The 15,846-nt window shown below is 59.9% G+C and overlaps 1 protein-coding gene across 2 annotated transcripts in view; it reads left to right on the forward strand.

Annotated features, from left to right (window-relative positions):
• LRP1 (LDL receptor related protein 1) overlaps nucleotides 1-15,846 on the forward strand; it is an 80,148-nt gene that overhangs the window by 52,631 nt on the left and 11,671 nt on the right. For both annotated transcript variants that reach the window (XM_054579949.1, XM_054579950.1), the window contains 29 exons: nucleotides 135-269; nucleotides 462-591; nucleotides 736-862; nucleotides 1,238-1,389; nucleotides 1,484-1,608; nucleotides 1,935-2,312; nucleotides 3,950-4,139; nucleotides 6,114-6,318; nucleotides 6,678-6,870; nucleotides 7,422-7,547; nucleotides 7,760-7,888; nucleotides 8,158-8,277; nucleotides 8,474-8,587; nucleotides 8,917-9,066; nucleotides 9,145-9,267; nucleotides 9,586-9,702; nucleotides 9,858-9,986; nucleotides 10,242-10,364; nucleotides 10,458-10,598; nucleotides 10,690-10,880; nucleotides 11,736-11,919; nucleotides 12,071-12,156; nucleotides 12,328-12,447; nucleotides 12,944-13,131; nucleotides 13,272-13,477; nucleotides 13,972-14,160; nucleotides 14,742-14,890; nucleotides 15,327-15,420; nucleotides 15,537-15,653. In XM_054579949.1, coding sequence (XP_054435924.1) covers nucleotides 135-269; nucleotides 462-591; nucleotides 736-862; nucleotides 1,238-1,389; nucleotides 1,484-1,608; nucleotides 1,935-2,312; nucleotides 3,950-4,139; nucleotides 6,114-6,318; nucleotides 6,678-6,870; nucleotides 7,422-7,547; nucleotides 7,760-7,888; nucleotides 8,158-8,277; nucleotides 8,474-8,587; nucleotides 8,917-9,066; nucleotides 9,145-9,267; nucleotides 9,586-9,702; nucleotides 9,858-9,986; nucleotides 10,242-10,364; nucleotides 10,458-10,598; nucleotides 10,690-10,880; nucleotides 11,736-11,919; nucleotides 12,071-12,156; nucleotides 12,328-12,447; nucleotides 12,944-13,131; nucleotides 13,272-13,477; nucleotides 13,972-14,160; nucleotides 14,742-14,890; nucleotides 15,327-15,420; nucleotides 15,537-15,653 — 4,431 coding nt within the window. The remainder of the gene's footprint in view (nucleotides 1-134; nucleotides 270-461; nucleotides 592-735; nucleotides 863-1,237; nucleotides 1,390-1,483; nucleotides 1,609-1,934; nucleotides 2,313-3,949; nucleotides 4,140-6,113; nucleotides 6,319-6,677; nucleotides 6,871-7,421; nucleotides 7,548-7,759; nucleotides 7,889-8,157; nucleotides 8,278-8,473; nucleotides 8,588-8,916; nucleotides 9,067-9,144; nucleotides 9,268-9,585; nucleotides 9,703-9,857; nucleotides 9,987-10,241; nucleotides 10,365-10,457; nucleotides 10,599-10,689; nucleotides 10,881-11,735; nucleotides 11,920-12,070; nucleotides 12,157-12,327; nucleotides 12,448-12,943; nucleotides 13,132-13,271; nucleotides 13,478-13,971; nucleotides 14,161-14,741; nucleotides 14,891-15,326; nucleotides 15,421-15,536; nucleotides 15,654-15,846) is intronic.

Raw genomic sequence — 15,846 nt, forward strand, 5'->3', positions numbered from 1 at the left:
ACCCCCTTCTATTTCCCCTTCCAAGTTCCCTCTCCCCCAGCACTCACTCACCGCTATCCTAACCTCATATGACTTTGGTGCCCCACCTTGGCCTTGCCTGTTGGGCATCCCCATGTTGGCTTCTCCACCTCCAGAAAATGACACCATTTACTGGGTGGACATGGGCCTAAGCACCATCAGCCGGGCTAAGCGAGATCAGACATGGCGCGAGGATGTGGTGACCAATGGCATTGGCCGCGTGGAGGGCATCGCGGTGGACTGGATTGCAGGTGAGCCGTGGCGGAGCGTGGGGCTCCAGGCGAGGCAGAGGAGGGGGAAGTATGTGTCAGAAGGAGGGATCTGAGGAGAATGGGGCGGGCAGAAACAGATGGCAGGGCAGCAGGAGTACCTGGGGGCTGGGAGGGGGCCAGGTATGCATGTTCCCTCCCCACCCCCTGAGCGCCCACCCACTCCTTCCTCAGGCAACATCTACTGGACGGACCAGGGCTTTGACGTCATCGAGGTCGCCCGGCTCAATGGCTCTTTCCGCTATGTGGTCATCTCCCAGGGTCTGGACAAGCCCCGGGCCATCACTGTTCACCCGGAAAAGGGGTGAGGAGCTGGACAGGCTGGACAGTCCCCATTCCTGGCTCTGGTCTGGCCCGGCCCAGCTACTCTGGTCACAGCCCACACTGACAAGGATTTCTCTCCTCCGTGTTCTGGGGACTGAGCCCCATGTCTACCTCCATCCCATAGGTACTTATTCTGGACTGAGTGGGGCCAGTATCCGCGTATTGAGCGGTCTCGGTTAGACGGCACGGAACGAGTGGTACTGGTTAATGTCAGCATCAGCTGGCCCAACGGCATCTCCGTGGACTATCAGGTTTGGACACAGGCTTGGCCCAGTGGTCAAGGGGTAGACCCTGTGCTCTGGGGGGAAGCTCCCCTTACCCCATGTGAGTGCCTGCTCCACTGTGAGTCTCCCTGTAATGGCTCCCCGTTCGGTAGAAAGACATGGACACAGGGAGTTATGGGGCCTTCTGGCCTAGCCGCCATCCAGAGTAGGGCTCCTACCACCCCAGAGATGGTGGAGGAAGGTCACTCAAAAGTGGGGACCAGAGGGAACCCTGGAGGTTGGCAGGTCAGAGGTCGGGAGGGGACAGAGGAAAGAGGAGGAGTGAGGGGGCACACAGGGCCCTGGAAGGGAGGTGGGTGCCTACAGGGCCCTAGAAGTGAGGTGGGTGCCTCTGGCCCGTAGGATGGGAAGCTATACTGGTGCGACGCCCGGACAGACAAGATCGAGCGGATTGACCTGGAGACAGGTGAGAACCGCGAGGTGGTTCTGTCCAGCAACAACATGGACATGTTCTCTGTGTCTGTGTTTGAGGATTTCATCTACTGGAGTGACAGGTGAGGGCTTGCGTCTTGGCCTTCTCCTCTGCTGTCTGTCCCTGCCCTCCTGGCCCCAGCTGACATCTTGCTCATGGCCCTTCCCTTCACCCAGGACCCACGCCAACGGCTCCATCAAGCGTGGGAGCAAAGACAATGCCACCGACTCCGTGCCCCTGCGAACAGGCATTGGTGTCCAGCTCAAAGACATCAAGGTCTTCAACCGGGACCGGCAGAAAGGTGAGGCCAGGCTCTGGGCTTAGCGGGGGAGGCCAGAGGGGCCCCGGCCTGTGAGTGCGCACCCCAGAGAACCCAGAGTGAGGGGGGCTGGGAGAGAAATAAGACCCAAAGGGGCACTTTCCAGAATCCCAGAGGTGGTGAGCAGGGGCTGAGGAGATCTAGAACTGATCTGGTGTTTGCTGTAGAGGCCTGGAGCGTTGTCTGAATGGGGGATACTGAGGCAGAGCAGGGTGCCAACCAGCTGAGATGAAAGGCACCAGGAAGCCTTTCCCCAAGGCAAGCCCTGCCCTCCGTAAACTCCTCCTTCCCCTGTGCCCTCCCCGCAGGCACCAACGTGTGTGCAGTGTCCAACGGCGGGTGCCAGCAGCTGTGCCTGTACCGAGGCAACGGGCAGCGGGCCTGTGCCTGCGCCCACGGGATGCTGGCTGAAGACGGGGCGTCATGCCGCGAGTATGCTGGCTACCTGCTGTACTCCGAGCGCACCATCCTCAAGAGCATCCACCTGTCAGATGAGCGCAATCTCAACGCACCTGTGCAGCCCTTTGAGGACCCTGAGCACATGAAGAACGTCATTGCTCTGGCCTTCGACTACCGAGCAGGCACCTCCCCCGGCACCCCCAACCGCATCTTCTTCAGTGATATCCACTTTGGGAACATCCAGCAGATCAATGACGATGGCTCAGGGAGGACCACCATTGTGGAGAGTAAGCTCCGATTCTGACTCTTCCTAGGAAGGGGTGCGGGGAGGAGCAGCACAGACTCGGGGTAGAGGAGCTGGCAGGCCTCAGCCAACCCACCCCCACCCCATCGGAATCGCACCTGCCCCGGTGTCCCTGACAGGCTGCCAGCGGGTCACACTGTGCCCGCTCTAGTTACTGAAACGTTTCTTCTCCTTTGGATGCAGACTTGGCCCCCTCTCCTTCCCCCTGTGGTCCTGGTTCACCCCCAGGCTGCACAGAAATGGCCCCAGCTGTCCTCTGTGTGTCTACCACTCACAGCATGGGCTGCAGAGCTGGGCCAGGTTCAAGCCCAGGCACAGGATTTCCGTCACTTGGGCAAGTTTCTTACACTTCCCAAGCCTCAATTTCTTGTCTGTGTGGAGACAGGAGCACCTGAGGCAGCAGGTTTGAAAGCTTAGCTCAGCACAGGGTACAGTGTGCCTGTTCCGTGAAGGGAAGTGGGTGCTACAGCTGTCATCCTAGGACAGCCTTCCAGCTGTTTGAAAACTGTGTTTTGTTTCACTACAATCTTCTCTTCTCCAGGCTGGGACCCCACCCCTCCCCAGGTTCTTTGACTCATTCATTTGTTCATTTATTCATTCGTTCATTTATTCATTCATCCCATCTGCAAAGACCTACCAGACAGTGAACTAGGTGTCGGGTATACAGTGGTGATAAGAACAGACCTGTCTTTTCAGCCTCCTCTGGATATTTTATGCTTCACATAGTCCAGTCTGCATGTCTGCCTAAAAATGTAGTATCCAAAGCTGAACTCGATACTCTGCAATCTGGGCTTGATCGGGAGAGACTAGCAGAATGTTCCCTCCCTTTGGGCCTTTGTTCAGGCTACAATGCTTCCATTAATGCAACCTTCTGGCAACCATGTGGTCATACAGCTTGAAGCCACTAAAACCCCAAAGTCTTTTTCTCTTAAAGACTAGTGCACTGTCTCTCTCTCATTTGTGCACTTAATTCTTTAACCTGAGCCCTGGTTAGTGTGGCTCAGTGGATCGAGCTCCAGCCTGCGAATCAAAAGGTCTCCAGTTCGATTCACGGCCAGGGCACATGCCTGGGTTGCAGGCCAGGTCCCCAGTTGGGGTGTGTGAGAGGCAACCAATTGCATATCAATGTTTCTCTCCCCTCTCTTTCTCCCTCTCTTCTCCTCTCTCTAAAAATAAATAAATAAAGTCTTTTTTTTTTTTTTTAATTTAAAATCCTTTAACCTGGGTTTATGATGTCTACAAAACAATCTAGTTTGGGGTCTTTTTTAATTAAGAAGCTTCCCAGTACAGCCCAAGTAGGATTTGATTTACTGAAACCCAGTTTGCACCCAACATGGCAGAACTGTAGCTCCAGGGAAATCTGACTGCAACATAAAGTCAAATCTACCCAGCAGTGGGAGATGCAGGAAGAAGGGTCAGGCAGATAGATCGTGTATCATTTGCATGGGAAATAGGATACCACAGGGTTTGGGGGTCCCAGGGACTGTGCCCCCACCAGCTCCCCAGGTCCTACACATCTTTTCCAACATACGCCAGGGAAGTGGGTCCCCCAGCCTGTCCCCCAGTAGGGTCAGCTTTCTGGCCCTACCCCAACTCATGGCTCTTCCTTTCTCCTCGTAGATGTGGGCTCTGTGGAAGGCCTGGCCTATCACCGCGGCTGGGACACTCTCTACTGGACAAGCTACACAACATCCACCATCACCCGCCACACAGTGGACCAGACCCGCACTGGGGCCTTCGAGCGTGAGACGGTTATCACCATGTCTGGAGATGACCACCCGAGGGCCTTTGTGCTGGACGAGTGCCAGAAGTGAGTTGCCAGGGCACGCGGACGGGTGCGCCACCGAGGGGCAGAAGGGATCTGGGCAACAGATGCAGAAGAGGCTGGCTGTGACCTGAGCTCAGCTACTTTCTTGCTGTGTGAACTTGAACCAGCTACATGACCTCTCTTTCCTTCTCTGTAATATGAGGATAACAATATTTCAGGTCCCTGAACCTAGACGAGGATCAGAAAAGGGGCTGTGGGGGAGCTTCTCGCTTGCTGATTATTTTGATTAATTCATCAGACAGCCATGTTCAAGGCACGTAGTAGGTCCTATGTATTTCTCAGACTCCAAACTTCAGGCAAAGATTGTTCGCTGAACGTCTGTTGGGTGGACACCTTGAGTTGGGAGGACACCTTGAGTTGGGCCCGTTCAAGCCAACTGGCTGGGGAGTGGAGTCATGTCGGTGGGAAGCGCTGATGAGCAGCCCAGGGCTGTTGTGATGGCTGAGGGGCGTCATGGAGGCGGCTGGTTGGCACAGGGCCTGGAAGTGGACAGGCCAGGGGACGGCAGAACAGACAGGGCGGTGCTTTGAGAAAGAGTGAGGGGAGGAAGAGCTCCAGGCAGAGGGGACTTCCCACACCTGACCCAAAAATTCCCATGGAGCCCTGACCAGTGTGGCTCAGTTGGCTGGGCTTCATGCCTCGAAGCAAAAGGTTGCCAGTTTGATACCCAGTCAGGGCACATGCCTGGGTTGCAGGTTCGGTTCCCAGTGGGGCACATACGTAAGAATGTCTCACATCGATGTCTTTCTTCTTCTTTCTCCCTTCTTTTCCCCCTCTATAAAAAACAGATAAATAAAATCTTAAAAAGAAAACGTTCCCATAGGGGAGGGGCGGGTGGTGCAGGCCTGAGGATGGCCCAGGAAGCTGGGCTGAGGTTGCAAAAGAGTCCAGAACACAAGCCATGCAAGCCTGCTGGCCGGAGGACAGCTGGGGGCGAGAACGTCAGAGGGGCGGAGGGAGGAGCTACACAGAGGTGCTGGGGGTGGGGGGAGGAGGGCAGATCCTCTGAGAAAACTGGAGAAGGGAACTGGCTCCTGTGCCGCTTGGTGATTCTCAAACTCCAGGGCGCATGAGGATGGCCTGGTGAGCACTGGTTCCCTGGCTCCACCCCAGGCCTAACTGAGTCCATCTCTGGGCCTGAGGACCTGGACTCACGATCCAATGCAGGCGGTGCGAGGACCGCACTGTCATGCCCCTGTAGTGCTCTGCCAGCCCTGAGGTCTTCCATCTCTGGAGCCTCACAGCCCCGGAGAGGAGCATGGCGTGGCGGGCCGACCACGCCACCTTTTTTCCTGAAAGCAGGACAAGAGGCTCATTCGAGGGCAGAGCTGGGGCCCAGACCCCAGACATGCAAAGGCCTGAAATTATGGAGAAGGTGATTCTGAAGAACTTCCTGAGGGCAGGATCCGTGCCTCCCTAGGACCTAGGACAAAATGGGCACTCAGCAAGGGTCCCCTGGGTGCAAGAAGAGAGTATTAATAAAACAACAGAAAATACTCATAGAGTGTTTACTGGCTGTCTTTAAGATGAATATTAACTCATTCAACCCTCAAACCACCCCTGTGGGACAGGCAGTATCCCCATATCATAGAGGAGGAAACTGAGGCACAGAGAGGTTAAATAACTTGTTAAGGTCCCTCAGTGGTGAGTGGGGAGCCAGGACAGGAACCCCCAGAGCCTCACTTACTTGGCCTCTTGGCTACACTGTCTCAGTAAATGCAGATGCTCGGTCCACAGACTCTGAGGCACACATGTGAGCACAGGCTGTAGCGGCTGGACCTTCCTAGGCACCGGGGCCATTGGGCCTCAGCAGCTCAAAGCCTGCCTTTGGAACTGGGGTCCAGTTCACATGCCGGCCGACCCCTGGGTTCAGATGGTCGGCATGCCCCGGCCTGGGCCCTCCATGTGGACCCCTCAGCTATGACTCCTGTTCCCTGTGTCTCTCTCCTCCCGCAGCCTGATGTTCTGGACCAACTGGAACGAACAGCACCCCAGCATCATGCGAGCAGCCCTGTCGGGAGCCAATGCCCTGACTCTCATCGAGAAGGACATCCGCACGCCCAACGGCCTGGCCATCGACCACCGTGCCGAGAAGCTCTACTTCTCCGACGCCACCCTGGACAAGATCGAGCGGTGCGAGTATGATGGCTCCCACCGCTATGTGAGTCTCCAGGGCAGGCGGGATGGTGGCACCAGGGGACAGGGTCTGGGGATGGCCAGTCAGCCAAGGAGGAGACCACCTAGGCAGAAAGGGACGGGACGTGGTAGGAAGAACCAGGAAGCCCTGAGGAGTCCCATCCAGGGTCTGACGCTGCCACTTAGCTGTGTGGCTCTGTGCAGTCCTCCCCTTCCAGGCTTGGCTCCCTCATCAATTACATGAGGGGCATGGCAAGGTGCCTCTGCAGGGCCTTCCCATTCTGCGGGTCTAGCCGCCTAGGCCAGGGAGCCAGCTGCCAGGGGGTGCAGTCAGGGCAAGAGGCCCAAGCGACACCTGCGACGGTGATGGCACTGTTTCCACAGGTGATCCTGAAGTCAGAGCCAGTCCACCCCTTCGGGCTGGCTGTGTACGGGGAGCACATCTTCTGGACAGACTGGGTGCGCCGGGCTGTGCAGCGGGCCAACAAGTACGTGGGCAGCGACATGAAGCTGCTGCGCGTGGACATCCCCCAACAGCCCATGGGCATCATCGCCGTGGCCAATGACACCAACAGCTGTGAGTGGGGCCGATGCCTCCAGCCTTGCTGTCTGCCCCATCCTGCCAGCACGCGCATACACGCAAACACACACGCACACTCGTACCACCTTCGTCTGGTCTCATCGGAATCTGTGGACATCTCAGCACACACTTTCGTCATCCCTCCTCCCCAGAACCACGTAGTCCCCTGGCACCTGCTCACACACTCCCAGCCCAGGCTTTGCCTGTACCACCCTCTGCATCACATGCAGACACATTCCCACACTGGGCCTGGCTGACTGAGTGTCCCCTGCACAGACCTACAGCTTTCCCCAGCCTCTCACACAGGCCCTGGGACCCCCCGCCCCCACACCACACACATGATCTGAAGCATCCATAGACGTGATGCATCCCACCCGGAATTCCATATCACCGCACCTCAGGTGCCCCAAACACTCCGCACATGGCCCTCCACCACGTGCCTGTCCCGGCCCGTGCCCTGAAGCCCGGTGAAGCTGTGGGAGTGGGTGCGGCATTCCGTCTGTGCACAGCAGACAGCACGCTTAGCCCCGTCCTCCCTCCTGCCTCAGGTGAACTCTCCCCTTGCCGCATCAACAATGAGGGCTGCCAGGACCTGTGTCTGCTCACCCACCAAGGCCATGTAAACTGCTCCTGCCGAGGGGGCCGCATCCTCCAGGAGGACTTCACCTGCCGGGGTGAGACAGGGAGGGAGAGAGGAGGGCCCTGGCGGGGGACCCTGGGCGCACACTGGGGACCAGCTCCTCCCAGACCTTCCAACAGTCCAGCCCCCTGGACCTTTCACCAAGGAGAAACTGAAGATGACTTCAGTTCTGGTGGGGAGAGAGGGACAGGGGCACTTGGGGCCCCAACGCCCTGGCTCATGAAGCTCCTCCACCTCCCCCTCCAGCGGTGAATTCCTCTTGCCGAGCGCAAGATGAGTTTGAGTGCGCCAATGGTGAGTGCATCAACTTCAGCCTGACATGTGACGGCGTCTCCCACTGCAAGGACAAGTCTGATGAAAAGCCATCCTATTGCAGTAAGGAGCCACCTCCTCCAGTACCTGGCCTCCAGCCAGCAGGGCAGGGCATGGGAGTGAGAGGAGCAAAAGCTTCATGACCCAGCTTCATGGCCTAGAAGGAGTTTTGGGAGCTCACAGAGGGCAGAAGCATCGTGAGCCCTGTTCCAGACCCATAGCAGGGGCTACGCAGTTTCTCGAGGGAATGAATGCATGACGTCTCATTAGACGCAGATGCAACCCCTCCGCTATAGCTGCTGCTGACTCGTGGCCTGCTCCCCCACCCACAGACTCACGCCGCTGCAAGAAGACTTTTCGCCAGTGCAACAATGGGCGCTGTGTGTCCAACATGCTGTGGTGCAACGGAGTAGATGACTGTGGGGACGGCTCTGACGAGATTCCCTGCAACAGTGAGTGGGACGCTACCCAGACCTCAGACCTTCACCCTCTGCCCCACCCCCACCTTGCTGAGCTTTGGGCCCCAGGCCTCAAGGGGTCTGGTTCAGGGGCCTCTATGATGGGCTTTGGGCCAGGCGCTCTGGCTGGGTCGTCCTGGCCCCCGAGGGGAGGACCTAGTGTAATGGTACCGGGTGGGCACTGTTCTAGAGACGGCCTGTAGTGTGGGCGAGTTCCGCTGCCGGGACGGCACGTGCATTGGGAACTCCAGTCGCTGCAACCAGTTCGTGGACTGTGATGACGCCTCGGATGAGATGAACTGCAGTGAGTGGTGCCCTCTTCCCGGGGCCTCCCCGGCTCCTGCCATGCTGCTCCCCAATCTTGGCTGGCATCCCTCTCTGCCTTCCTTCTGGCCCGCAAGGGCGGCCTCAGCCACCTCATAGCCCGCCTGTTCCCATTGCTGTTTCCTGCCTCTAGGCCTGAGCTCCCCGGGGATTCAGGGAGGGGGCAGGGAGTGGGAAGTGTGCACAGCACCTTACCTGAAGGACACCGTTCAACTTTCCGAAAGACACAAAGACCCCATATGGCCAACAGCTGCCCGGGATGGTGTTTGGAGGGGACTGGTGTCACCCCTCATCCCCGCCCCTCCCCAGGTGCCACCGACTGCAGCAGCTACTTCCGCCTGGGGGTGAAGGGTGTGCGCTTCCAGCCCTGTGAGCGGACCTCCCTGTGCTACGCGCCCAGCTGGGTGTGTGATGGTGCTAACGACTGTGGAGACTACAGCGACGAGAGAGACTGCCCAGGTCTGGACAGCGGCCAGGCGTGCGGTGGGCAGTGAGCCCTCGAAGGGAATGGTTCCCTCATACCTCTCTCACCCCCAGGTGTGAAGCGCCCCAGGTGCCCCCTGAATTACTTTGCCTGCCCCAGTGGGCGCTGCATTCCCATGAGCTGGACGTGTGACAAGGAGGACGACTGTGAACATGGAGAGGATGAGACCCATTGCAGTGAGTGACCACAGCATCCCGACACTGGGACTGGGTGCCCAGAGGACCTTCAGGGGCGAGCGCTCCATCGCAGCCCCTGAGACCCTGCGCAGGCCCTCTCTCCCAGCTCCCACCAGAAAATGCTGCCCTGGGAAGAGGGCACCCAGCGCCTCCACCCCAGGGCCCCGCCCAGACCCTCGAGAGAGGGGTCATCTCTCTAGCTCCTGCCGAGCCCCCACAGAGGGGTGCCCTGAGTCTCTCTCCCATCCATCCTGTGGTGCCCAGCAGAGTGACCCACCATCCCCTCCCCCATCTAACTGTGGCTTTTGACTGCCCCAGACAAGTTCTGCTCAGAGGCCCAGTTTGAGTGCCAGAACCATCGCTGCATCTCCAAGCAGTGGCTGTGTGACGGCAGTGATGACTGCGGGGACAGCTCAGACGAGGCAGCTCACTGTGGTGAGCGGTGGCAGGGATCAGGTTGGGGAGGCGACTGGGAGGGACAGATCCCACACCCCCACCCACACACACAGGCGCACACACAGCCTCTTGGCAGAGCAGTGGAGACATCGCCCAGCTGCCCCTGCGTCAGCAGCTTCCTATTCCCTCCACAGAAGGCAAGACGTGTGGCCCCAACTCGTTCTCCTGCCCGGGCACCCACGTGTGCGTCCCCGAGCGCTGGCTCTGTGATGGTGACAAGGACTGTGCTGACGGTGCCGATGAGAGCGTCACAGCCGGCTGCTGTGAGTGAGGAGTGGGGTGGACAGCAAGTAGCCACAGTCTCACTTTGCACAAGGGGAAACTGAGGCCAAGAAGAGGAAGTGCTTCAGCAGGGGTCACTCAGGTGGTTTGTGGCAGAGCCCTATCTACAACTCAGGTGTCAGACCCCTGTCCAGTGCTCTGCCCATTCTACCACTTGGATGACAGGGAGGCCTCGGGGGTGACAGTCAGCAGCTGGTTGGGGGGCACTGAGGGGCCACGCCCACCTCTGCCCACAGTGTACAACAGCACCTGCGACGACCGCGAGTTCATGTGCCAGAACCGCCAGTGCATCCCCAAGCATTTCGTGTGTGACCACGACCGTGACTGCGCCGATGGCTCTGACGAGTCCCCTGAGTGTGGTGAGCCCAGGGCTGTGGTGGGACGCAGGCCCGGTCCTGGCCGTGACGGGCTGTGCCCAGGCCGCCAGCCTCACCCGCCCCCTCCTCCCCCAGAGTACCCGACCTGCGGCCCCAATGAGTTCCGCTGCGCCAACGGGCGCTGTCTGAGCTCCCGCCAGTGGGAGTGCGACGGTGAAAATGACTGCCACGACCAGAGCGACGAGGCCCCCATGAACCCGCACTGCACCAGTCCAGGTGGGCCCGGTGCCCAGCTTCCCGCGCTCGCCTTGCCTCCCCGAGGCTGTTCCCAGGACCCCACTGACCTGCCACGTCTGCCCCTCCCTAGAGCACAAGTGCTACGCCCCCTCGCAGTTCCTGTGCAGCAGCGGGCGCTGCGTGGCTGAGGCGCTGCTTTGCAACGGCCAGGACGACTGCGGCGACGGCTCGGATGAGCGGGGCTGCCACGTCAATGAGTGTCTCAGCCCCAAGCTCAGCGGTTGCAGCCAAGAGTGTGAAGATCTCAAGATTGGCTTCAAGGTGTGCCCCACCCCGGGGCGGGGGAGCTTCCACACCCCCAAGCCCGATGGGAACTCCGTTCTCCACCCTGCATTCATTCATTCATCTATTCACTGAGGGTTTATGCAGCGCCTCCTCTGCCAGGCAGCAATGTAGGCAGTGGGGACACAGCAGTGAACAAAACAATTCTGCTTGGTTGGGTTCTGCATGTATTTGAAAGGTAGAGCCAGCAGGCTTTGCTGGCCCACGAGGGAAAGGCTGTGGGAGAACAAAGGGTGTGCAGGTGTCAGGTAGGTGATGTACGGGTCTGCAGTTCAAGGGAGAAGCCAGACAGGAGAGCGAAATCTGGGAGTTAGCACCGCAGAGACGGCATTTAAGTCCATGAGTCTGGATCAGATCCCCAAGGGAGTGAGCATAGATGGAAAAGCAGGGAAGACCGAGGCCTGAAGCCTGTGCTCGGCCACCCCTAGGCGGGGAGGTGAGGGGAACGGGCCGAGGCACCTGAGAAGGGGCAGCAGCTGGGGCTGAAGAACAGCACGTGAAGAAAGCACTGGAGAGGAGCATGATCAGCCCTGTCAAATCATGCCCACGGTCACCTGCGATGAGGCCTGAGCACGGCCCCGTGGATGTGGAAACATGGCGGTCGCTGGGGACTCACTCCAGTGGTTTTGGTGGGGTGACGGCCAGATAACTGGCACCGTCGACTCAGTACCTGTGTGCTACCTGCCTCCCCTGGCAAGTCTGGGCTCTCCTGGTGGAGGGAACCAGAGTCCCACGAGGGCTCCTGACCCCGGGTCTCTGGGGTGGAAGGCCATCAGATCCCAGGGAGGCCCAGACCCCTGCCCGGTCCCCAGCCAAGCCTCCTTGTGCCCGCAGTGCCGCTGCCGCCCCGGCTTCCGGCTGAAGGACGATGGCCGCACGTGCGCCGATGTGGATGAGTGCAGCACCACCTTCCCCTGCAGCCAGCTCTGCATCAACACCCATGGCAGCTACAAGTGTCTGTGTGTGGAAGGCTACGCCCCTCGCAGCGGCGACCCCCACAGCTGCAAGGCTGTGACCGGTGAGACGGGGCATGGAGAGCATGAGGTGGCCTGGGCAGCGGGGGGCTGTAGAGGCAGGGCTAAGACAGCAGAGCTCAGGACAGGGTGGGGACCTCGGGTGCTAGAATGTGCCCCCCAGCTAGCGGCTGAGCCCGGATCCTCTGTCTCCAGACGAGGAGCCGTTTCTGATCTTCGCCAACCGGTACTACCTGCGCAAGCTCAACCTGGATGGTTCCAACTACACGCTGCTCAAGCAGGTACCAGACCCAGCCTCGCCCCGCATCTGCCCCCGGGCCCAGAGCTAGTGTCCTCGCCCAGTACCGCCCCATGTCCTCCTCGCTGGGCCCGTGTCTTGCACCGTACTGACTCCTCCAGCTACCCCTCGCTCCTGACTCTACAGTCAGACCTGTCCCCACCCCGCAACCCAGGGCCTGAACAACGCTGTCGCCTTGGACTTTGACTACCGAGAGCAGATGATTTACTGGACGGATGTGACAACTCAGGGCAGCATGATCCGAAGGATGCACCTCAATGGGAGCAATGTGCAGGTGAGGCTGGGGAAGCCCACTCCCCTGCCAACAAATATGGGGGTGCAGAGATCCAGCCCCCCAGTACCCCTCCCCAAGGGTGCTCTGTGTTTCAAGGCCAACTCCCCTTCTCCCCACCCACCTGCCACAGTTATTTTCTTCTCCCCCTTCCTTGCTGAGTCACTACATGACTCGGCTTGTCCTCGCCTCTCCCTCTCCTGTAAGCCCAAAGGAAAGTCGAGGACATTCCTCTTGCTCTTTCCTTAATTATCAGTAAGTTTCTCTTTATGTCTGATCTCCCTTCAATCTATGCTCCCAGGCACTGTGGAACTGGAGGAGGTGAGGAGTCTTATCTAGAGACCCCTTTCCTAGAGCCTCAGCCGACATCAGGCCCAAGGCTGGGCCCTTTCCATTGTCCTCACAGGCGAGCTCCCCACTTTACAGATGGGGGAGCAGAGCCCCAGAGAGGACGAGGGTCCTGCCCAGGGCACTCAGGCTCCTCTTTCCCTGTCTGAAGGTGCTGCACCGGACCGGCCTCAGCAACCCCGACGGGCTGGCTGTGGACTGGGTGGGCGGCAACCTGTACTGGTGTGACAAAGGCCGGGACACCATCGAAGTGTCCAAGCTCAATGGGGCCTATCGGACGGTGCTGGTCAGCTCCGGCCTCCGGGAGCCCAGGGCTCTGGTGGTGGACGTGCAGAACGGGTGAGCGAGTGAGGAAGGTTGGGGGAGCCCGTGAAAGCAGGCGGTGCTCAGCACCCGGGCCCAGCCTCCCCGCATGCGGTTGAGAGCGGGAGGGGCCCGTCGCTGGATCACTCGGGGCTCACTGCCAACGCTCCTGCCAGGTATCTGTACTGGACAGACTGGGGTGACCACTCGCTCATTGGTCGGATTGGCATGGATGGGTCTGGCCGCAGTGTCATCGTGGACACCAAGATCACGTGGCCCAATGGCCTGACCCTGGACTACGTCACCGAGCGCATCTATTGGGCCGACGCCCGGGAGGACTACATCGAGTTTGCCAGCTTAGATGGCTCCAACCGTCACGTTGGTCAGTATGGCAGTGAGGCTGCCCAGGCTCATAGACCTGAAGGGGGCGGGGGTCGAAACTGTAAGGGACCAGGCCTTTGGGGTGAGGGTGGGCGTAAAAGCCGGAAGGCATGGTCCAGGGCTGTGCGGGTTCAGAGCACTGCAGGGTACACCCTGCGGTCAGCCGAGGTGTGAGGACCCTTCCCAGACACAGGTCCAGGTGGCGGGGCCCGGGGGCAGGTGGGAGCGGGAGGCCCGGGGTTGGCGTACTTGGGCACTCCCCACTCCCTGACAGGAGACTGTATAATACTATGGTACAGGACCCTGCTGTCAGACAGGCCTGGATTTGAGTTCCAGTCCTGCCACTTACTAGCTGTGTGACCTTGGGAAGCCGCTTTCCCACGTGGGACTGAGGCAGCGCCCGCCTCACAGAGCTGTAGTGGAGTTAGGGAAGACTAGTAGGGGAAGGTGCCCTGCATGTTCTCGGTGCTGACCTGTCCCCTCCCCCATCTTCAGTGCTGAACCAGGACATCCCACACATCTTCGCACTGACCTTGTTTGAGGATTATGTCTACTGGACCGACTGGGAGACCAAGTCCATCAACCGAGCCCACAAGACCACAGGCGCCAACAAGACACTCCTCATCAGCACACTGCACCGGCCCATGGATCTACATGTCTTCCATGCCCTGCGCCAGCCAGACGGTAGGTCGCCCAGGGATGGGAGCAGGTAAAGGGCGAACTGGCATGAGGGGCCCTAGGACGGAATGGGGCCCCGGCAGCGTTGGGACGCTCACTGTCTCCTGCCCACCCCTTCTCCAGCATTGACCGAGCAACGCATTCCAGACACTGGGAGATTCGAGAGGCTGTAGACAGGCTCTCGGCTGGCTCTCAGGAGCTCAGCCCAGCCTGGGACCAGCCCTGGAGTCTCATAGCAGTAAGGCCCTGAGGCCAGTTAAGCAGGGTGGGTCTGGGTGCGGGGACCCCGCAGGCAGGCAGGCCGTAGCTGAGGAAGGGCATAGCTGAGGCAGTGTGCGCCCCAGGCCTGGCCTGATCCTGGGACCTCGAGAGGGTTTTCTGTCTCTGGCTCCTGCCCCCTCCTGAAAGAGCAGGGTTTGGACGCATCTCACCTCTGCCCGGGATGGAGAGGGCTAGACAGCCTCTGAAAGGCCAGGAAACGTGTGAGCAGCAAGTGCTGCCCTCACTCCGCCGGAGGCCAGTGGCTCAGGGAGCGGCGGGCCACAAATGGCCTGACCGGCCGCCCTTGACCGCTTTTTCCCTGGCAGTGCCCAATCACCCCTGCAAGGTCAACAATGGCGGCTGCAGCAACCTATGCCTGCTGTCCCCTGGGGGTGGCCACAAATGTGCTTGTCCCACCAACTTCTACCTGGGCAGCGATGGGCGCACCTGTGTGTCCAACTGCACAGCAAGCCAGGTGAGGCTTTCCCCCTGGACCCCCATTCACCAACGTCTCGTCCCCCCGACCCCTCACACCAGTACCCCCACTCCTCCTTGGGCCCCAACACCCTCTCTAATGTCCTCACGCATCTGGTTTTCCCACGCTAACACCCCCACATTTCTTGCCTACCTCTTGTCTCCCCACAGCAATACTTTTACACCCGTCACCTCACACAAACACCCCCGCACCCTGACCCTGAGCCCCCCTCACCAATGCCCCCGGCCCGGACCTCCACACCGATGCCCCTCGCCTGACCTCCCCGCACTCGTCATCTCCCAGCCTCCCATCCGGTTCGGCCGCCTCCCAAAGCGCCCTGACCCTGCTTCTCCTCTGAAACATCCCAGCCCCTCAAAAGGAAACCCCGAGTTCCCCAGACCCCCACCAACCCCTCTTGCCCCCACCTGCCCTCCAGTTTGTGTGCAAGAACGACAAGTGCATCCCCTTCTGGTGGAAGTGTGACACGGAGGACGACTGCGGGGACCACTCGGACGAGCCTCCGGACTGCCGTGAGTGCCCAGGGCGGGGGTGGCGAGGGGCCCGCAGGGGCCGCCTGACTCCGAGGCCCTGCGTGGCCGCGCCCCGCCTCAGCGGCCCCTCTGACGCTGAGCTCCCCTCCCGGCAGATGAGTTCAAGTGCCGCCCCGGACAGTTTCAGTGCTCGACAGGCATCTGCACAAACCCTGCCTTCATCTGTGATGGGGACAACGACTGCCAGGACAACAGCGACGAGGCCAACTGCGGTAAAGGGCTGCCCAGCCTCTGGCTGCTCTTCGTCCCTCCTTTGTCCCTTCTTGGGGTTTGGGGGTCTCGTACTGAGCTTCCAGGGGAAGGAAGCTCGGCCCACAGCAGCCTCTGCTCCAGGCCAGTCTCCTGCTGCTCCAGGCCCTGAGCCCGCACCTGCCCCCAAAGGGAGTGGGCGCCCGCCCCCTGCAC

Source organism: Pteronotus mesoamericanus, unplaced genomic scaffold, assembly GCF_021234165.1.
Source record: "Pteronotus mesoamericanus isolate MK-2021 breed Mesoamerican mustached bat unplaced genomic scaffold, CSHL_Meso_final contig_56, whole genome shotgun sequence".
Classification (NCBI taxonomy): Eukaryota; Metazoa; Chordata; class Mammalia; order Chiroptera; family Mormoopidae; genus Pteronotus; species Pteronotus mesoamericanus.